The sequence below is a fragment of the Cyprinus carpio genome, chromosome A24 (assembly GCF_018340385.1).
Source record: "Cyprinus carpio isolate SPL01 chromosome A24, ASM1834038v1, whole genome shotgun sequence".
In the NCBI taxonomy this organism is placed as follows: Eukaryota; Metazoa; Chordata; class Actinopteri; order Cypriniformes; family Cyprinidae; genus Cyprinus; species Cyprinus carpio.
The window spans coordinates 16,275,896-16,290,275 of NC_056595.1; the positions used below are offsets into that span (position 1 = coordinate 16,275,896).

Consider the following 14,380-nt stretch of genomic DNA (forward strand, 5'->3'; position numbering starts at 1 on the left):
AAGCAAATGTTGTTATGTATATATATTCACATTAAGATTTAAGAAAACTAGTTTAAGTAAAATCTGCATCTCGACCGCAGCGTTAAATGATGCCGCATGTAATAGGTCATGTAAATGCATTGAGTACGAGCTGCCTCAGACAAGCCTGTCATGGCTATATGGATAAAAGATAAACGACTGGCTAAACTAATAGGCTCTGTCCTGTTTCAGCATTTCCTCTGCTCCATTGAACCCAACATTATGTAGCTAGGTATGGTGTGCATGAAAAGACGCCTAATGTAATATTCATTTTGACCATATATTTCCATCTCATACATAAAAAAGCACATATGAATTCTTATTTGGCAAATCAAATATAACAGAGCCTTAGGTAGTGATGCCAGATGCTAGCTCCAGGGGCTGTTTCCTGATCTCAACACAACGCTGTTTTGTAAGGATTGTTGCCCTTGCTAATGTGCTACCAGTCAGATGTGTACGCAGATCCGCAGTTCGAGGACAATGAGCTCTGATAGCTGGTGCTTTGCTTGAATTAAATAAGAAGGGAAAAAAGGTTACAAAACTACACCCTTGAATGCTATCTAATCCTATGCTTTACAAAATGAGTATGTCATCAGAGAAATCACAAGAACAGCAAAGATTAATGAAAGGCGCTTAAAAATTACAAGCGCACAAACTGATTTGATTAAAAAAATAATCTTGGTGGTCACTGCAGAATATTCTTTGCCTTTATCCACATCTCTGCCATCAGATGGCTATGAGTAAAATAGGTCAGCGGGAGGCTACTGATAGCATTCACATGCAACCCACACATGCAGCTGTTATTAGCAGGAAAAGCCCCAATGTAAGAGAACAGAAGAGCAAAACAGGTAAGAGCAGTGTGTTAGTACTAAGTGACACCAGGGAGGGTACCAGGGGGGGAAAAAAGACCAAAACTAAAGGTCTTACTGGAGTCCTTCTCTGTTATGTTGCCTTCTATGGCGTCCCTCTTGCTCGAGTCTTTGTCCTCGGCCGCGGCCAATGAGGAGGCTCGTGGGGATTCCTCGCTGTCTTCACCTGGTTGTTCTACAATTGAACACAGGAAGGGCAATTGGTTACCCACTAGAGGTTAGGGTGACTGCTTTTGGATCGTCTGCTGTGTATGTGCGTGTGTGTATATACAAAATATACCACAAAACACTGATGCAGGGGGGCCCGTCTGGTTTCATCAAACCCGGGACACTCTAAAATATGAATGTTCTTCACACACCTCTGCAGATTGTTAGCACTGGGCAGATTACATGGACATTTTTCTGTAGGCTCAAACCCCCCCCTCCCACACCGTGTTTAATAATTCTGTGTATCTTTGCAGCACTACCAGTGGATTAATCTGTTTATGCTGTTAGGTGATAGGTCGAGGCCGTGCGCCTCTAATCCCTGAAAGGCCTACTGTTCCCTTTCATCCAGAGAGCATTTGTCTTTCACTGCGCTGATGTCACATTTTAATGAATTTTTAGCAGGCTGAGTAATGCCAGATAACCACTCCTGTCTTTCCCCCTCCACCCCATGCAGCTTCCATCACACGGCACACGACGGGAGAAGAAAGAAAGAGAGAGAGAGACAGAAAGCGAGAACGAGGGGGAGAAATAAACATATTTCGGAAGACCCCGCGAGAAATGAAATAAATTAGGACAACATGAGGTAGGAAAATGCCGTTCAAAGTGCTGCGCTCATCCATTTTATAAAACCTTAATAACCATATAAATTGACCACGGGGAAGCAAAAGGGTCACCGGTATATTTGCATACAATCACTCAAGTCATTGTTTGGTAAGTAGAGGTGCCCTAACTCTGCAGATACATGATACAATTAACCCTTTAAAACTCCCCACATGGTGCTAGCACCGACGTTTTAAGTGCAATACATTAAGTGGAAATTATATACAGCATGAAATTTTCATGGCAGATGCTGGGAGTGATTGAAAGGAAAAATTGTGCTGCACTCTAGTCCTGATGTTTTATTAATAATATTCTGACAACAGGATGAAATATCTCCTGTCACTGCTGGCAGCCGGCTGCAAAAATTGCTATTTTGGCGCATATGCGGTGACGGTGTGCTCTAATACATCCTGTAACAAAGGCACTGTCTGTGTGTGTGTGTGTGTGTATGCGTGTGTGTGAATGTAAGACAGTTGGGGGGTATCTTTAGATGTACATGCCGCATTTCTATAAAAATAAATGGCATAAATTGCAGCGTTTGTGCTTAACGATAGATAAGGCTGTGGTGTCTTTTCCATGAATATACAGATTTTTTTTAATATTTAAATAATCCTATAATAATAATACAATCATATTAATGTGTGTGTGTGTGTGTGTGTGTGTGTGTGTATATATGTATATATATATATATATATATATATATATATATATATATATATATATATATATATATATATATATTATTATTATTATTAATGACTATGCAGAAATGTATAGTATGTCCTCGAACAGTGTAGGCAAGTTATAGGTATCAATGACATGAAACAAGCAATACATTGACTTCTTATTGTTGTTGCTCTAACTGCTGTCTATTTAATGTTTCTGTTTGCCACAAAATATTAAATATAATTAGAAAACACAATTAATTAGCTAATCATATAATGAATTTAACTGCAATTTGAATCAACTGACAGCCCCAATACTGTAGGAATTAGACATATTTATTTAACCCCAAATATCTAAATGTTTATTAAAAAAATTATAAGTCAATAAAATAATATTAAAAATACTGTCATTTAAAACAATTTAAATGTAACATACCTCTAAGCTACATTTCATAGTTATACATTTCACTGCATAAAATATGTACACAACATTGTTTCTCATTCCACACTTTCTTTTGCAGTCGAGGCAGGACTGGGGGTGAGTGTTGTGGGGGAGGGCAGTATTGAGCGGTAAAAGGGCTCTAGACAGAGTTTACGCCAATGTCAGAGGCATAAGAGGGCTAATCAGAGAAAGAGAGAAAGAGAGAGAAAGAAAGAGAGAGAGATAGAGTTTTGCCTCAGTAGGCAGATGGGGGTTAAGACCAGCTGGATGTCTGTGATCATGACCAGATTTCAGGTCGGTTAATAAAAGAGACACACAAACACACACACACACACACACACACACACACACACACACTCACACTCACACACACGCACACAAACACCACAGCACAATGTCACACCCTAAGGGTAGAGGGGCCAGGCTGTGGCACCTTCCCTTTCTCTCACCCCCTCTCATCCTCCCTCCTGCAGCACTCGTCCTCAGCGTGAGGCGCTCTCTTCAGTCTAGATTTACTGACCCAGTCCCCCTAGCTGGGAAATGAAGTGTCAAAGTGCTAGTGAGTGTCTCTACCTCGAGGGGGCATCAAATTTTTAAGGCAATCGTGGAATGCGTTAATAAAACATGGAGTGTCACAAAAAAAGAAAAGGGCGAATTATGAAGGTAGTTACAGAAGGAATAAGGGATCTGGGTCTCATCTGGGTCTCATCAGACGGCATTTTTTCTCTCTCTTTCCTTCTCTGTCCTTCTCACTCTCCCTCGTCTTTTAGCAGGATGTTCTGCAGTTTTTCTGGTATGCATTTCAAGAGCTAGAGAAACTCCCAGACATGCTTTCCTATACATCATAGTGGTGTCTGCCCCGCGCCTGACCCTGGCAACAGTTTGAGTAATCTGAATGCTTTACAGAGGCAGCGTGTCAGCAGCATTGGAGTGGTGCAAGGGGGGTTCAGCCGACTTTCTGCCCATCAAACTTAATCGCAAACAGCAGAGCCATAGACAACTTTTACTGCCCCCGCCATCCCTTTCAAGCAAAACCCGCAAACACATCAGCCACACATCTCTGACAGCTCTCTGTTCGCCAGTCTCCCGTGAGACCTGCTCTGATGTGGGATGATCGGTACGCTGGAGGGAGACTGGGGTCAAGAAGGCATCACAATTAAAGCAATGCTGTGTTTTGGCCTCATCAAAATGCACCAGTTCCCTTTGCACAACTACCATACCCTAACAGAAAAGGAATCCATGGAAATTTATAAATATGACAGCCGACACTTTCTTTTCATTAAAGCGCCGGGCCTGTCCGGTATAGAGAGAGTGTAATTACGGACATGGAGGGCAGGCTGCTCCCTCTCCTTCCTCTTGGGAACTATAACACCTCAGTCCAGTCATTATCCGGCCAGTAAAAGAGACACCCACTGTACACAACCGTGGATACCCCCAAAAATGATTGTGCTCGTTAAAATGTGTCCCCCACCTCCACCTTAGACTCATGGCTTATTTATGGTTCTCAACAAAGAATAACAAAGAACTTAGTGAAGCTAGGCTATCATAAATGCTAGCATTACTTTAAACACAATTTTTAAAACTAATTACAACCAGATTGCATTTTTGCAAATTTTAAATGTTTCACATTTTTATATTTTTAATTAAATAATAATATAATAACTATTCATTTTAAACAATTAAACAAATTAAACAAATATTATTCATAGCTGTAATTATTAATAGTTCTTTGTATGATTGTCATTTCTTATAATTTTACTGATCTCAATGTTCGTGAAAAGGAATCTGGTTGTAATTATTTCTGGACTGTCTCGTCTTGTTGAGGTGTAAGGAACACTAATTTCCCTGCACACCACAGGTTGGCTCTGAGCTGCCCACGGTTTTCATGATGTCACATTCTTTCCCCCCATGGTTTTCATTTGAGCCGCTCCATTTTAAAGGAATCTTTGAAACTCGAAACCCTGTACTACTTTGTTAAGGGCCAGTTGTAATACTTTCAGGATAATAAGCTTTACTGACTTGTTGATCCACCGTCCCCCCTACTCAAATCTTTTTTTTTTTTTACTTTTTTTCCCTTCTTTTTCCAAATTTCAGTGTATTTAACAAGCATTTAGATCTTAACCAGATGCCGTTAATGTACCATGTCTAAAATACTAAACATCTACGCAGAGAGCGGGCCCGTTTCCCTTCACGGCGCTGCTGCTGCTGCTGGGAGACACAAGAAAGCTGCTCTGCACATTCACACAAACTCAGCTGCTGCAGGAATCTGTGAAGACGTCCAAGTAAATTCCATATTAACAAAGATTTTGCGATAATTGCTGAAAAATGCTCTTTTCTAATATTTTATAGTAATACATTTTTTCTTTAGAATTTCTTCTTGAATTTCACTGCATACAGCCCACTTGTAAGAACATCAAGCTAGATGTCAACACATGTATAACAGTGGTCCTTTAGCACTTGTTTGCTAATAATGCAAAGAATATGACTAAATTTTTGGCTAAATACTTAATGTTTTTAAAATCTTTATTCCTTGTCTTCCTAAAGCAAAAAACCCCATTACTTCATATGGTCACTATCAATGGCTTTTCTCTGAGGCAAAGCAAGCACACTTCCACTGCAGTACACCTTATGCCACAGCAATCAGAAAACGTCTTTTGTTGCCATCAGTTACTTTCATCCAAGAAAGTTTTCCTATGCTACCAGCTCCTCTGTGATGTATGATGCACTCAAAACCATTAATCACCTCCATCAAATGAATAAACATGAAGAAGATTAAAGCTTCTGCTTTTGCTGCACCAACACAAATTTCCCTCTTCATTTCTGCAGACTTCTGTTTCTGCACTCGCCCACATAAGGGATATTAATGGTTCCAAATAACTAGCATTAAATCTTTTAAAGAATGCATCTTCAAAGGTTTCTACAGACAAACCCCAAACACCTGCATCGTACACAAAAAAGCTTTTTGTGTCTGTGCCATTCGGATCACCTGAGGCATCCAGAGAAAGGAGGCACCGCGGCCAGTCTTACTTTAGTATTTGAAAATAATATAAAAAGATTCCTCCTCGTTTCGTTCTCCTTTCTCTCTCTCCTTTTTTATTATTCTCCATCCAATATTTATTCAAGACATGATTATAAACATCTGCACGGGTAGCCGTTTCATCTACACAGGAGCCAAAAGGGCTGGAAATTTAACACACGGCCGCCAACATGACCTCGGCTCAGACGGAGCTTTTTTTCCTCCCGTGCACTGCATGGCTTCCTGTCTGTGACGTCTGAAATGCACTGGGGGCCAGGGTTAATGGCCTTTCCAATCTCTGTGATAAGAATTCATTTTGTTCTATTACCAGCAGTTATCAGAGGAGGCTGCAGCATCACTTCAGCAGGAGGTTCAATCAATGAGAGAACCTAATGAAGTAACCAGCTCTAGATCTATTTTCTTGCTCAACTCTATCAGACAAATAAGACCTATCTGTCACCCCTGTGCAGGTCTGCTCTGGAAACCCAGAAAGCCTCAGCCAAACCTCTGACCACATAGCGAGGAGACACAGATGACTGAAAAGGCGGTCTGGCGCACATGCAGATTTTTCAAATATACACAGAGAGCTGCATCATCCTTCGAAAAGAAAAGACAGAGAGAAAAATGTGGACTGAAAAGTACCAAAACTGACTACAATAGCAAATTCCATAAGCAAGTTATTATGATCGATCAAAACATGGGTCATTTACAGGTTACAGTGGCCATGCTAACGTTCAGCAAATTCCTATAGGATATAAATGAAGTTCTCCATGGCCACATCTAATTAGACAAAATCCCGGGCCAAATATCTGAATGGAAATGGGGCTGACAACAGCCGTGGAGCTCAATCTGTGTCGATGGCTAGGAGATGGCATCCATCGAGGGAAATGAATGAGTCTGTGCGCTCCCTTCCAACTCTATAAAAACATGCAAAAAATGTCCATTTCATTACTTGCTAAACAATGTCATATGGGCTGCACTGCCCTCTAATAGACCCTGACAAAGGAGTACCAGCAGACATATGCTTTAAATAAATAAGATTACCCTGATAGACAGAGGCCTCTGACAATGTTCCCTGTTCTCTCTCCCTTTCCCTATATTTTCCCCTCTTCCAGTGCCTGTCTTTCTTGCCTCCATTTGTCTGATACAGAGAAAATCAGAAGTACAGCAGATGCCCTGCTTTCAGGGGGCCATACGTCTCTTTAATGGCCTTGAACCTGTAATGAAAGGACAGGAAGCCATTCAAACATGATGTTTTTCATGTGTTCTTGCATTAGAGAGATCTTCTGCTTGATTTTACAATGACGTAATACAATTAAAATGGCATAAACGTACTTTCTAATTAAGGACACGATGTATCTGTGTCAGAAAAGACAATGAAATTGCCTGTAGGCCTTTAGGAAGTGTCAATGGCAGTTTCACAACATACTAATTGTGGCTTATTGATTGAATTTGAACAAAGTTGTTTTAAAAAAAGAGGAACGATGGGCGAATTATGCCGGGCCCGGGCGGTCCGCATACAATTTGAGACAAAAGAGCGCAATCAATATTTAAATGACTTTCTGCATTGATTTAAAATTAACTTTCAATTAAGATATCTGTTGGACTTTTAACTACAACACTTAGCCATTGAGGAGGAAATAAGGGAACATTTATTGATACTCTTAAACAGCAGTGGCTATTCTGCCATCGATTCCGTCATTTGCGCTGGCATTGGTATGCAGGAGGTTCTAACTCTTTCCTCCCAGGCTCCACACTAACAGCCCCTGGCCCTGGCCTTAGCGGAGGACTTAAATAAATATATAAAGCCCAGACCCATCTCACCGGACAGACAGACGGAGATTAACCTTTATCCGGAGCTAAGTCAAAGGCATGTTATCTGCAGAACTGTTTGGAGCTGTAATTACATGGACTCCATGTTCGTAGCCGATCGAATGGAACTCCTCGTTCTGCGTCGGGAGTCCGGAGGGGGAGAGACTTTCTGGCCGGCCTAATCAGGTAACAGACACCTTTTGTTTTGGGAGCTCATTGATGGATGAAATCTTTATCTGTAATATTGATCAGCCGGGACTCTAAACTGTCTATCTTGGCTACTGGAAGCTCTAACAAGATTGCCAACTGGAGTATATCAGTTAACATTTAATCAATGACAGTTTAAGACTCAGATGCTTTAAAAAGTCAGTGTGTTTTCCTCCTGCTCTGAACGATTAGAGGAGGGATTGCTCAGAATTTATCATCCACCATCCAAGACGAAGGTCTGCGTCCTTGAATGTCGGAATGTCAAAAAGGGAAAGGATGTATGAATAATGAAAATTAAACAAAACGTTAAAGAGATACCTCAATCCAGTTCTATTACACAAACAGGCGCTTACGCCACCCGCCTGATATCGTTGCCATACATCAAACAATAGGGTGGCTAACCACAACCTGCACCCTGTCTGAGAGAAAAATACATGCATGCGTCATTTTAGTAAATGTATAATTTTTGCCACCCTTGCAAATATAGCAATGTAAGGTGCAATGAGGTGTCAGCAAGCCGAGCATGCAATCCATTTGAATTCCTGTTTGGCTTGTCTGCTATTTGTGTAGTTCAATCCCCTGTCCCTCCCTTCCCGGTTCTTTCATTTTCCTTCTCCTACAGCCTCCGGCCCAATTAGGGTCTGAGCTCGTCACAATGGCTACGGCGGCTGTCACTCACGCTTGGACTTCACCGCCCCTGGCCTATGTGATCATTAGATATTCATTTTCTTGCCTTAGCTGTCCCTTAAAGGGAAATGTGAGTGGGTTAATTATGTAAAACATCAGTGTCGGACAAGACTGAAATTTCTCAGAGAAGGTCTTTTCATCTCCTGCCTTCTTTAATATCTCGTTTTGCTTGGAAAAGTACAAGCAAGCATATATAGTGTAATGTATAGAGCACAAATGTGTTTAAACTTGACACCCACAATCCAACATGTGCATGTTTACAGTTTTAATCCCTGCGATCAAAGCTTATAGCCTTCTGTGATATTAACAAAAAGCAGACATGGTTGCCTCTGATTTGCATCTCATAAGGTGCTTTTGAGTGACTAAAAGAGGGATGTCCTTCCTGGGCCTCAGATCAAAGGCACTTCAGTGTGAATGTGGCACCAGAGATCTTTGCTTCCCTCAATGTCGAGTCAGGAAACACAATCGTCAGGCACATATTATGACAGCAGCAATTACACAGAGGTGCATGACACTATTATTGCCATTTGCCAGAGAGTGATTATGCTAATGGAGAGATGTATAGCAGGTGGCACGCATGCTGGCAGCTGCCAGCCAGAAACACACACACACGTAGAGCCCACCCCTTACACACGCTCTCGCTGCTGCCCGTCTTTCTAACATTGTGAACAATGCCTTACAACCAGCAGGTCCCAAGATATGTAATTAGGCCTCACTTTGATTTAACACTTCCTTATCACATCAAAGACACAGGAATTAATACTGAAGGAGAGGGAAAAAGAGACAAAAAGAGACAGAGAACAAGGGAGAATCAAGGAAATTATGGAAGCCAGTTTCCACCTCAGAGAAGGAAAAAAAACATGTACAAGTAATTGTGAGATAAAGTTTAAAATAAGAAATAATATTCACAATTCTGAGAAATGTTAAATATACAGTAAAAATTGTGAGATACAAAGTCGCAATTATGATAAAAAAATCACAACTGTGAAATATTGAGACATATTGTGAGATATAAAGTGACAGCTGTGAGATATAGTCAATATATAAACACAAATTGTAAGATATTAAGCCAGATTGAGAGATATCAATTTAAATCGTTAGATATAAATTCAAAATGCAAGATATTAAGTCTGATTGAGAGATATAAATGCAAACCGTTAGATATAAATTCAAATCACAAGATATAAAGCCATTTTGCAAACATTTACATTGTGAGATATCAAGTCACAATTATGAGGAAGAAGTTGTTGTAAGAAATACATTTTTTAGATATGAAAGTACACATAGGGGGTGTTGACGTGTGTGTGTTTAGCAGGTTTCAGCATTACAGAGTGCTGTGGCCCTAGTAGCCCTGTGTGTTTTTAATTCCTTCAGCCGGGTTATTGAAACGGAATCCCCCTGCTCTGCCAGCACACTCAGGCGAGGGGGAAGCCCTCTCCTCATCCCTGCATGGATCCTGCCTCTACATAAAAGCCCTGGAGATCCCCGCCAACAAAAATCAATGTATGGATGTTCAGAGCAGTTTTCAAGGTTTTGTAAGACAAATCTTCGGAGCATGAGCTGGTTTAGTGCTATCGAGCTGAGCTTCGATCAGCCTGCCCCGGTGAATAAAACGAGAGGGCCTTGCTCACTTTACCAGCCTGTGAAATGAAGACAGGGTGCCAGCCGGCCAGCAACTTCCCTTAAAGGAATGTAACTTGAGTGACTCCCCCTCCACAAATAACCTTCCTTAATCTAATGTCAGATGCCGCCTCCGAAAGCCGATCCCAGATCAGGCTGCGGCGAGGCATGGGAGTTATCGCTTGCTAGGGGCTGCATCCTCACAGAGCCCTTTGTATCTAGTGCACATTCTTCCCCTAATTAGAAGAGATGGGTGATTATACCTTTAAAAGGAGGCTACTGTTTGCAATTGTCAATATAGGCAGGACGTCGGTCGTCACATGGCTTGCTTGATGAGCAAATAAATTACATTAATAATGAGCAACCATATAACATTTTATAACCTGGGGTAAAAAAAAAGAAATAATAATAACCAAGTTTAGGCAAAATTATACTGACAGTAATTAAAATAATACTACATGACATACTTCATAAGGGCCTCTCTCAGCGGCTTTGTTGACATATCTATAGGGAAGACACACTGCATATGTCTTTTTCTCTCATTTTTAGGTAATTAGGTAATAAGTGTTTTTGAGGAAATTAAACATCAGTTTCTATCAGTGTCTCAATGTTATGGTCTTGCAAGGACTATATACTGTGCAGTAACCTAGTACAGATTATATTATATTATACAGATTGCTTATTATTGATAATTGGGAAGGCAGATAAACTCTCTATTCCAGCCACCATTCTGCATACTCACAAGTCTAAACCAGTTTTGGGAAATTTCTTTGTTTTGTGGAGTTTACAAAGCGGTTTTTATTGAGAATCACAAATAAACTAAAAGGCAGACTGGTTTAAGAGTTGCGCATGTGTGGTGTTGGATAAAGGACGGCATCGTTAGCTGACAGGTTTCAATTTCACATCTGCGATTATCTCATCCCCAATTCAACGCATGCCTTAATCTAAAAAACCTCATCCAGTGACTCCATACAAACTATTTCTCTCCAAAAGACTCAACACACACACAAACACACATGCTTCCAAAGGAGCGCCATCTCTCCAAGCTTAAATAGCAGAAAATTGCTCTGCTTTTCCGTGGTCTACCTCCTCATTCCTATCAGCCCAAGTGGGAACAATAGGCTCGAATTCACTGGCGTGTGAGACCTGCTGATGGGCCGGGAGATGGGTTGCAGTTTGGTGCTGTTGATGCCCTGCTGACGGACAAGCCGGATGATGGAAGACAGGAATTTGCAAGCCTACCAGGTCGCCATTTTGTCCCCGACGCACAAATCAAAGACACCACACTCACACCCACTGAGGCTATTAGGCTCAAAATAACATGTGAGGCAGGAAACAATGCTTGATTTTATTATGGAAAACAGAAAAATGGTTATAAACGTCTTGGTGTAATATATCTGGGTTTAGGCCCAGGCCAAAGACAAGACCGCTAATATAAGAGGAACTGCTCCAGTGACAGCAAAAGTGCCTTGTGTAAATTTACAGTGATGGCAGAGAAAGAACAGGACTCTCTTAGCCTCTTTTTCTTCCAATCTTCCTCCCGTTTTTTTCAAGAGAGTTATTATAGGATGATAAAAGCAACAACAATGTTGTGACATGAAAACGTTAGCATTAGGGTGGAAGAATGGAAGATGAAAGAATGTTCTTGGAAATTGATGATTGCTCACAAGGCCTTGATTTCAGCCTTTAATCTCATAGCACACTGAAATTTCCCTCTGTACGCTGCAGGTTTTGGCAGCAAAGAGAGAGGGGGGGGCCAAATAAGTGAGGCTAGAGAGAAATTAGAGGTACATTATATACTATAGTAAAGGTATACATTCGGCTGTAATACACACTAGGTGGTAGTATACACCTGGCTGTAAAATATATTCAGTTGCAATGTACTTTGAGCTTTTTGTGGTACATATAGATTATGCATCATACATTAAGATTGGAATCATAGTAAATATTCACAGTATATCAGTTAAAGGTTTTTTTTTGTTTGTTTGTTTGTTTTTTTTTTTAAGGCTGATGATGGATATTTAATTGTGCATTCTCATTACCCATATTTTATATTTTATTTTAAACACTAATATTTTATTATTTAAAAAAGAAGAAGAAGAAAATAATAATTTAAAATCTGTTAAATTTAATCCTTAGCAAATCTCAAAATATTTTTATATTTTGTATTGCCTAAATACACTTTCAAAAATGTATGGTAATTATTTAATTTGTATATATTTTGACAAAATAGCAATGCATTATAATATTGGCTATTTATCAGTTATTGCCATGGCATTCTATATTTCTATATAGATATTTAACTATAACTTCTAGAATTCTATAATATTTAAGAATATTTATTATCTAAATATTAATAATACTAGTAATATTTAATATTTTTACACAATGATATATTTGTATTGTGAAACAGCTGGCTATAACCAGCCTATTTTCATCTTTCTCTAATGGAAAGTCGTGAAGTGGACAGTTCTCAGTGTGTGCTTTGTAAACAATGCACTCTATATTTTTAAATTGGGCCCCTTTTATTAAGCATGAATTCCTCCGATGCCCGTGTTATTCATAACATGGCCTGGGCTGATGAAGATTGGCCTGTTAAGAAGCTCCAGAAGCAATTAAAGTGACAAGGAGGCAAGGCCCTGATGTGTACATTTACTATGACGAGCGCTCTCCAAAGTGAATGCCCTTATTAAGAGCCACTGTTCACCTCTACAGCCTGCCACGATGAGACTGAGAGAGAGGGAGAGAAGAACAACATGTCAGAGGCAAACGCCTGGAGAAATACCTATTCCTGGAGTGAGGGCGATTTGGTAATGAACCTTTCAATTCACTCCTGGGGTAATACATTCTGACTAGTGCATTAATTACTCGATAACATCCCATCAAAATGCAAATGCAACACTTGACCCACAAGAGCGTCTCATTGGCTTTGCACTCGCTGGAGTTTCTGCATAAATCGTCTGTTTTCCTTTATCAAACAGAGCGGTGGCGTCGTATCGGGGAGGGCAGGGTTGCTCGCTTCCAGCCGTGTTTGTGTTCGGTCACACAGGCCTGACGACCCCCCGTCCCCTCACAGTCAGACAGGACCGTGGCCGCTTGCTGACACTCTTAATTGCAGCACTTGAAGACAGTGTGCCGCTCAGATGGAATATTTCCCCTCTGCCTGGCCATGATCTGACAAGCTTGAGACAACGCCTTAATGGCTTTTCCAGAAGGGTGGGGCAAGAGGAGAGGAGGAAGAATGAAACATGGAGGAAATGAGGAACATGGTCAGAGTCTTTTAAAGACCTCATGAAAAAAGAAAAAAAAAAGATTCCAAAAATGGATTTCAAACTCTTCAAGCAAAACAGACTGAAATATCTGTGATCCTATGTCATGGAAAATCTTATCCTCCTCAATGCTTTATTATAATAACTTGATATCATAATAAATTATTATAGCTAACCAAAAGTAGCCCTCAACAAACTAACGAAAAAACCTGAAACCAACTAGCAAATCATAGTTCAAGGCTGTGATGTAAACATGTTACTGGCTTTTTTCTAAACTGTGTAAAAAAAAATATTCAATACCATATGTGCCACGCAAACTTCCTGTTTCAATAGGAAATACCTTATTAAAGGATGTCGCTAAGTGATTTCATAGGGGCCTATCGGGCAGTTCGCTTCTCGAATATGTCCGGGGGTCCGAGAGATGTCTTTCTATCAACAGGGCTGGATTACAAGCTTCAGCTGTTAGATGATCCTTTCACAAAGGAATGTCAGACAGTCTCACGCCACATCAGTCCACCCATTTTCTCATCCCTCCATCTGCTTTCTCGCTTGATCACCTGACTCCTTGTTCATTCAAAATTATGACTAATTAAGTCATAAGCGAAAAGTTTCTGGGAAGAATGGTGAGATTCTAAGAGGGGATCTGTAGCTGTAAGCAGTGGCGGTGGAGAGGAAGCCCTGATGAAGTGACTATTGTGCTGATCTCTAGAGCATGTCATGAGAAAGCGAGCTGACAGAGGCATGAGGTGTATTATAGCGGAGAGAATCAGTGTGTACGGTATGTGGAATTATCAGACATACAAGCATGTGACAATGAGACTGAAAATGACCTTCTGTGGCACAGATCCTTCATGCATACTAAAGGTTTGGAGGTGTCTGTGCTGTCCTACTTCGCCATATACTGGGATCTGGATCGTATTATCAGTTTGTTCCTTTTTGGACCACAGTCGCCCCTGAATGATGAATTA

At 40.5% G+C, this 14,380-nt stretch overlaps 1 protein-coding gene across 6 annotated transcripts in view; it reads right to left on the reverse strand.

Annotated features, from left to right (window-relative positions):
• LOC109085752 (zinc finger homeobox protein 4-like) overlaps nt 1-14,380 on the reverse strand; it is an 83,867-nt gene that overhangs the window by 12,160 nt on the left and 57,327 nt on the right. For 5 of the 6 annotated variants that reach the window (XM_042714375.1, XM_042714372.1, XM_042714371.1 and 2 more), the window contains exon 5: nt 946-1,062. The exons of the other annotated variant lie outside the window; for it this stretch is intronic. In XM_042714375.1, the coding sequence (XP_042570309.1) occupies nt 946-1,062 (117 nt within the window). The remainder of the gene's footprint in view (nt 1-945; nt 1,063-14,380) is intronic. 6 annotated transcript variants of the gene reach the window in all.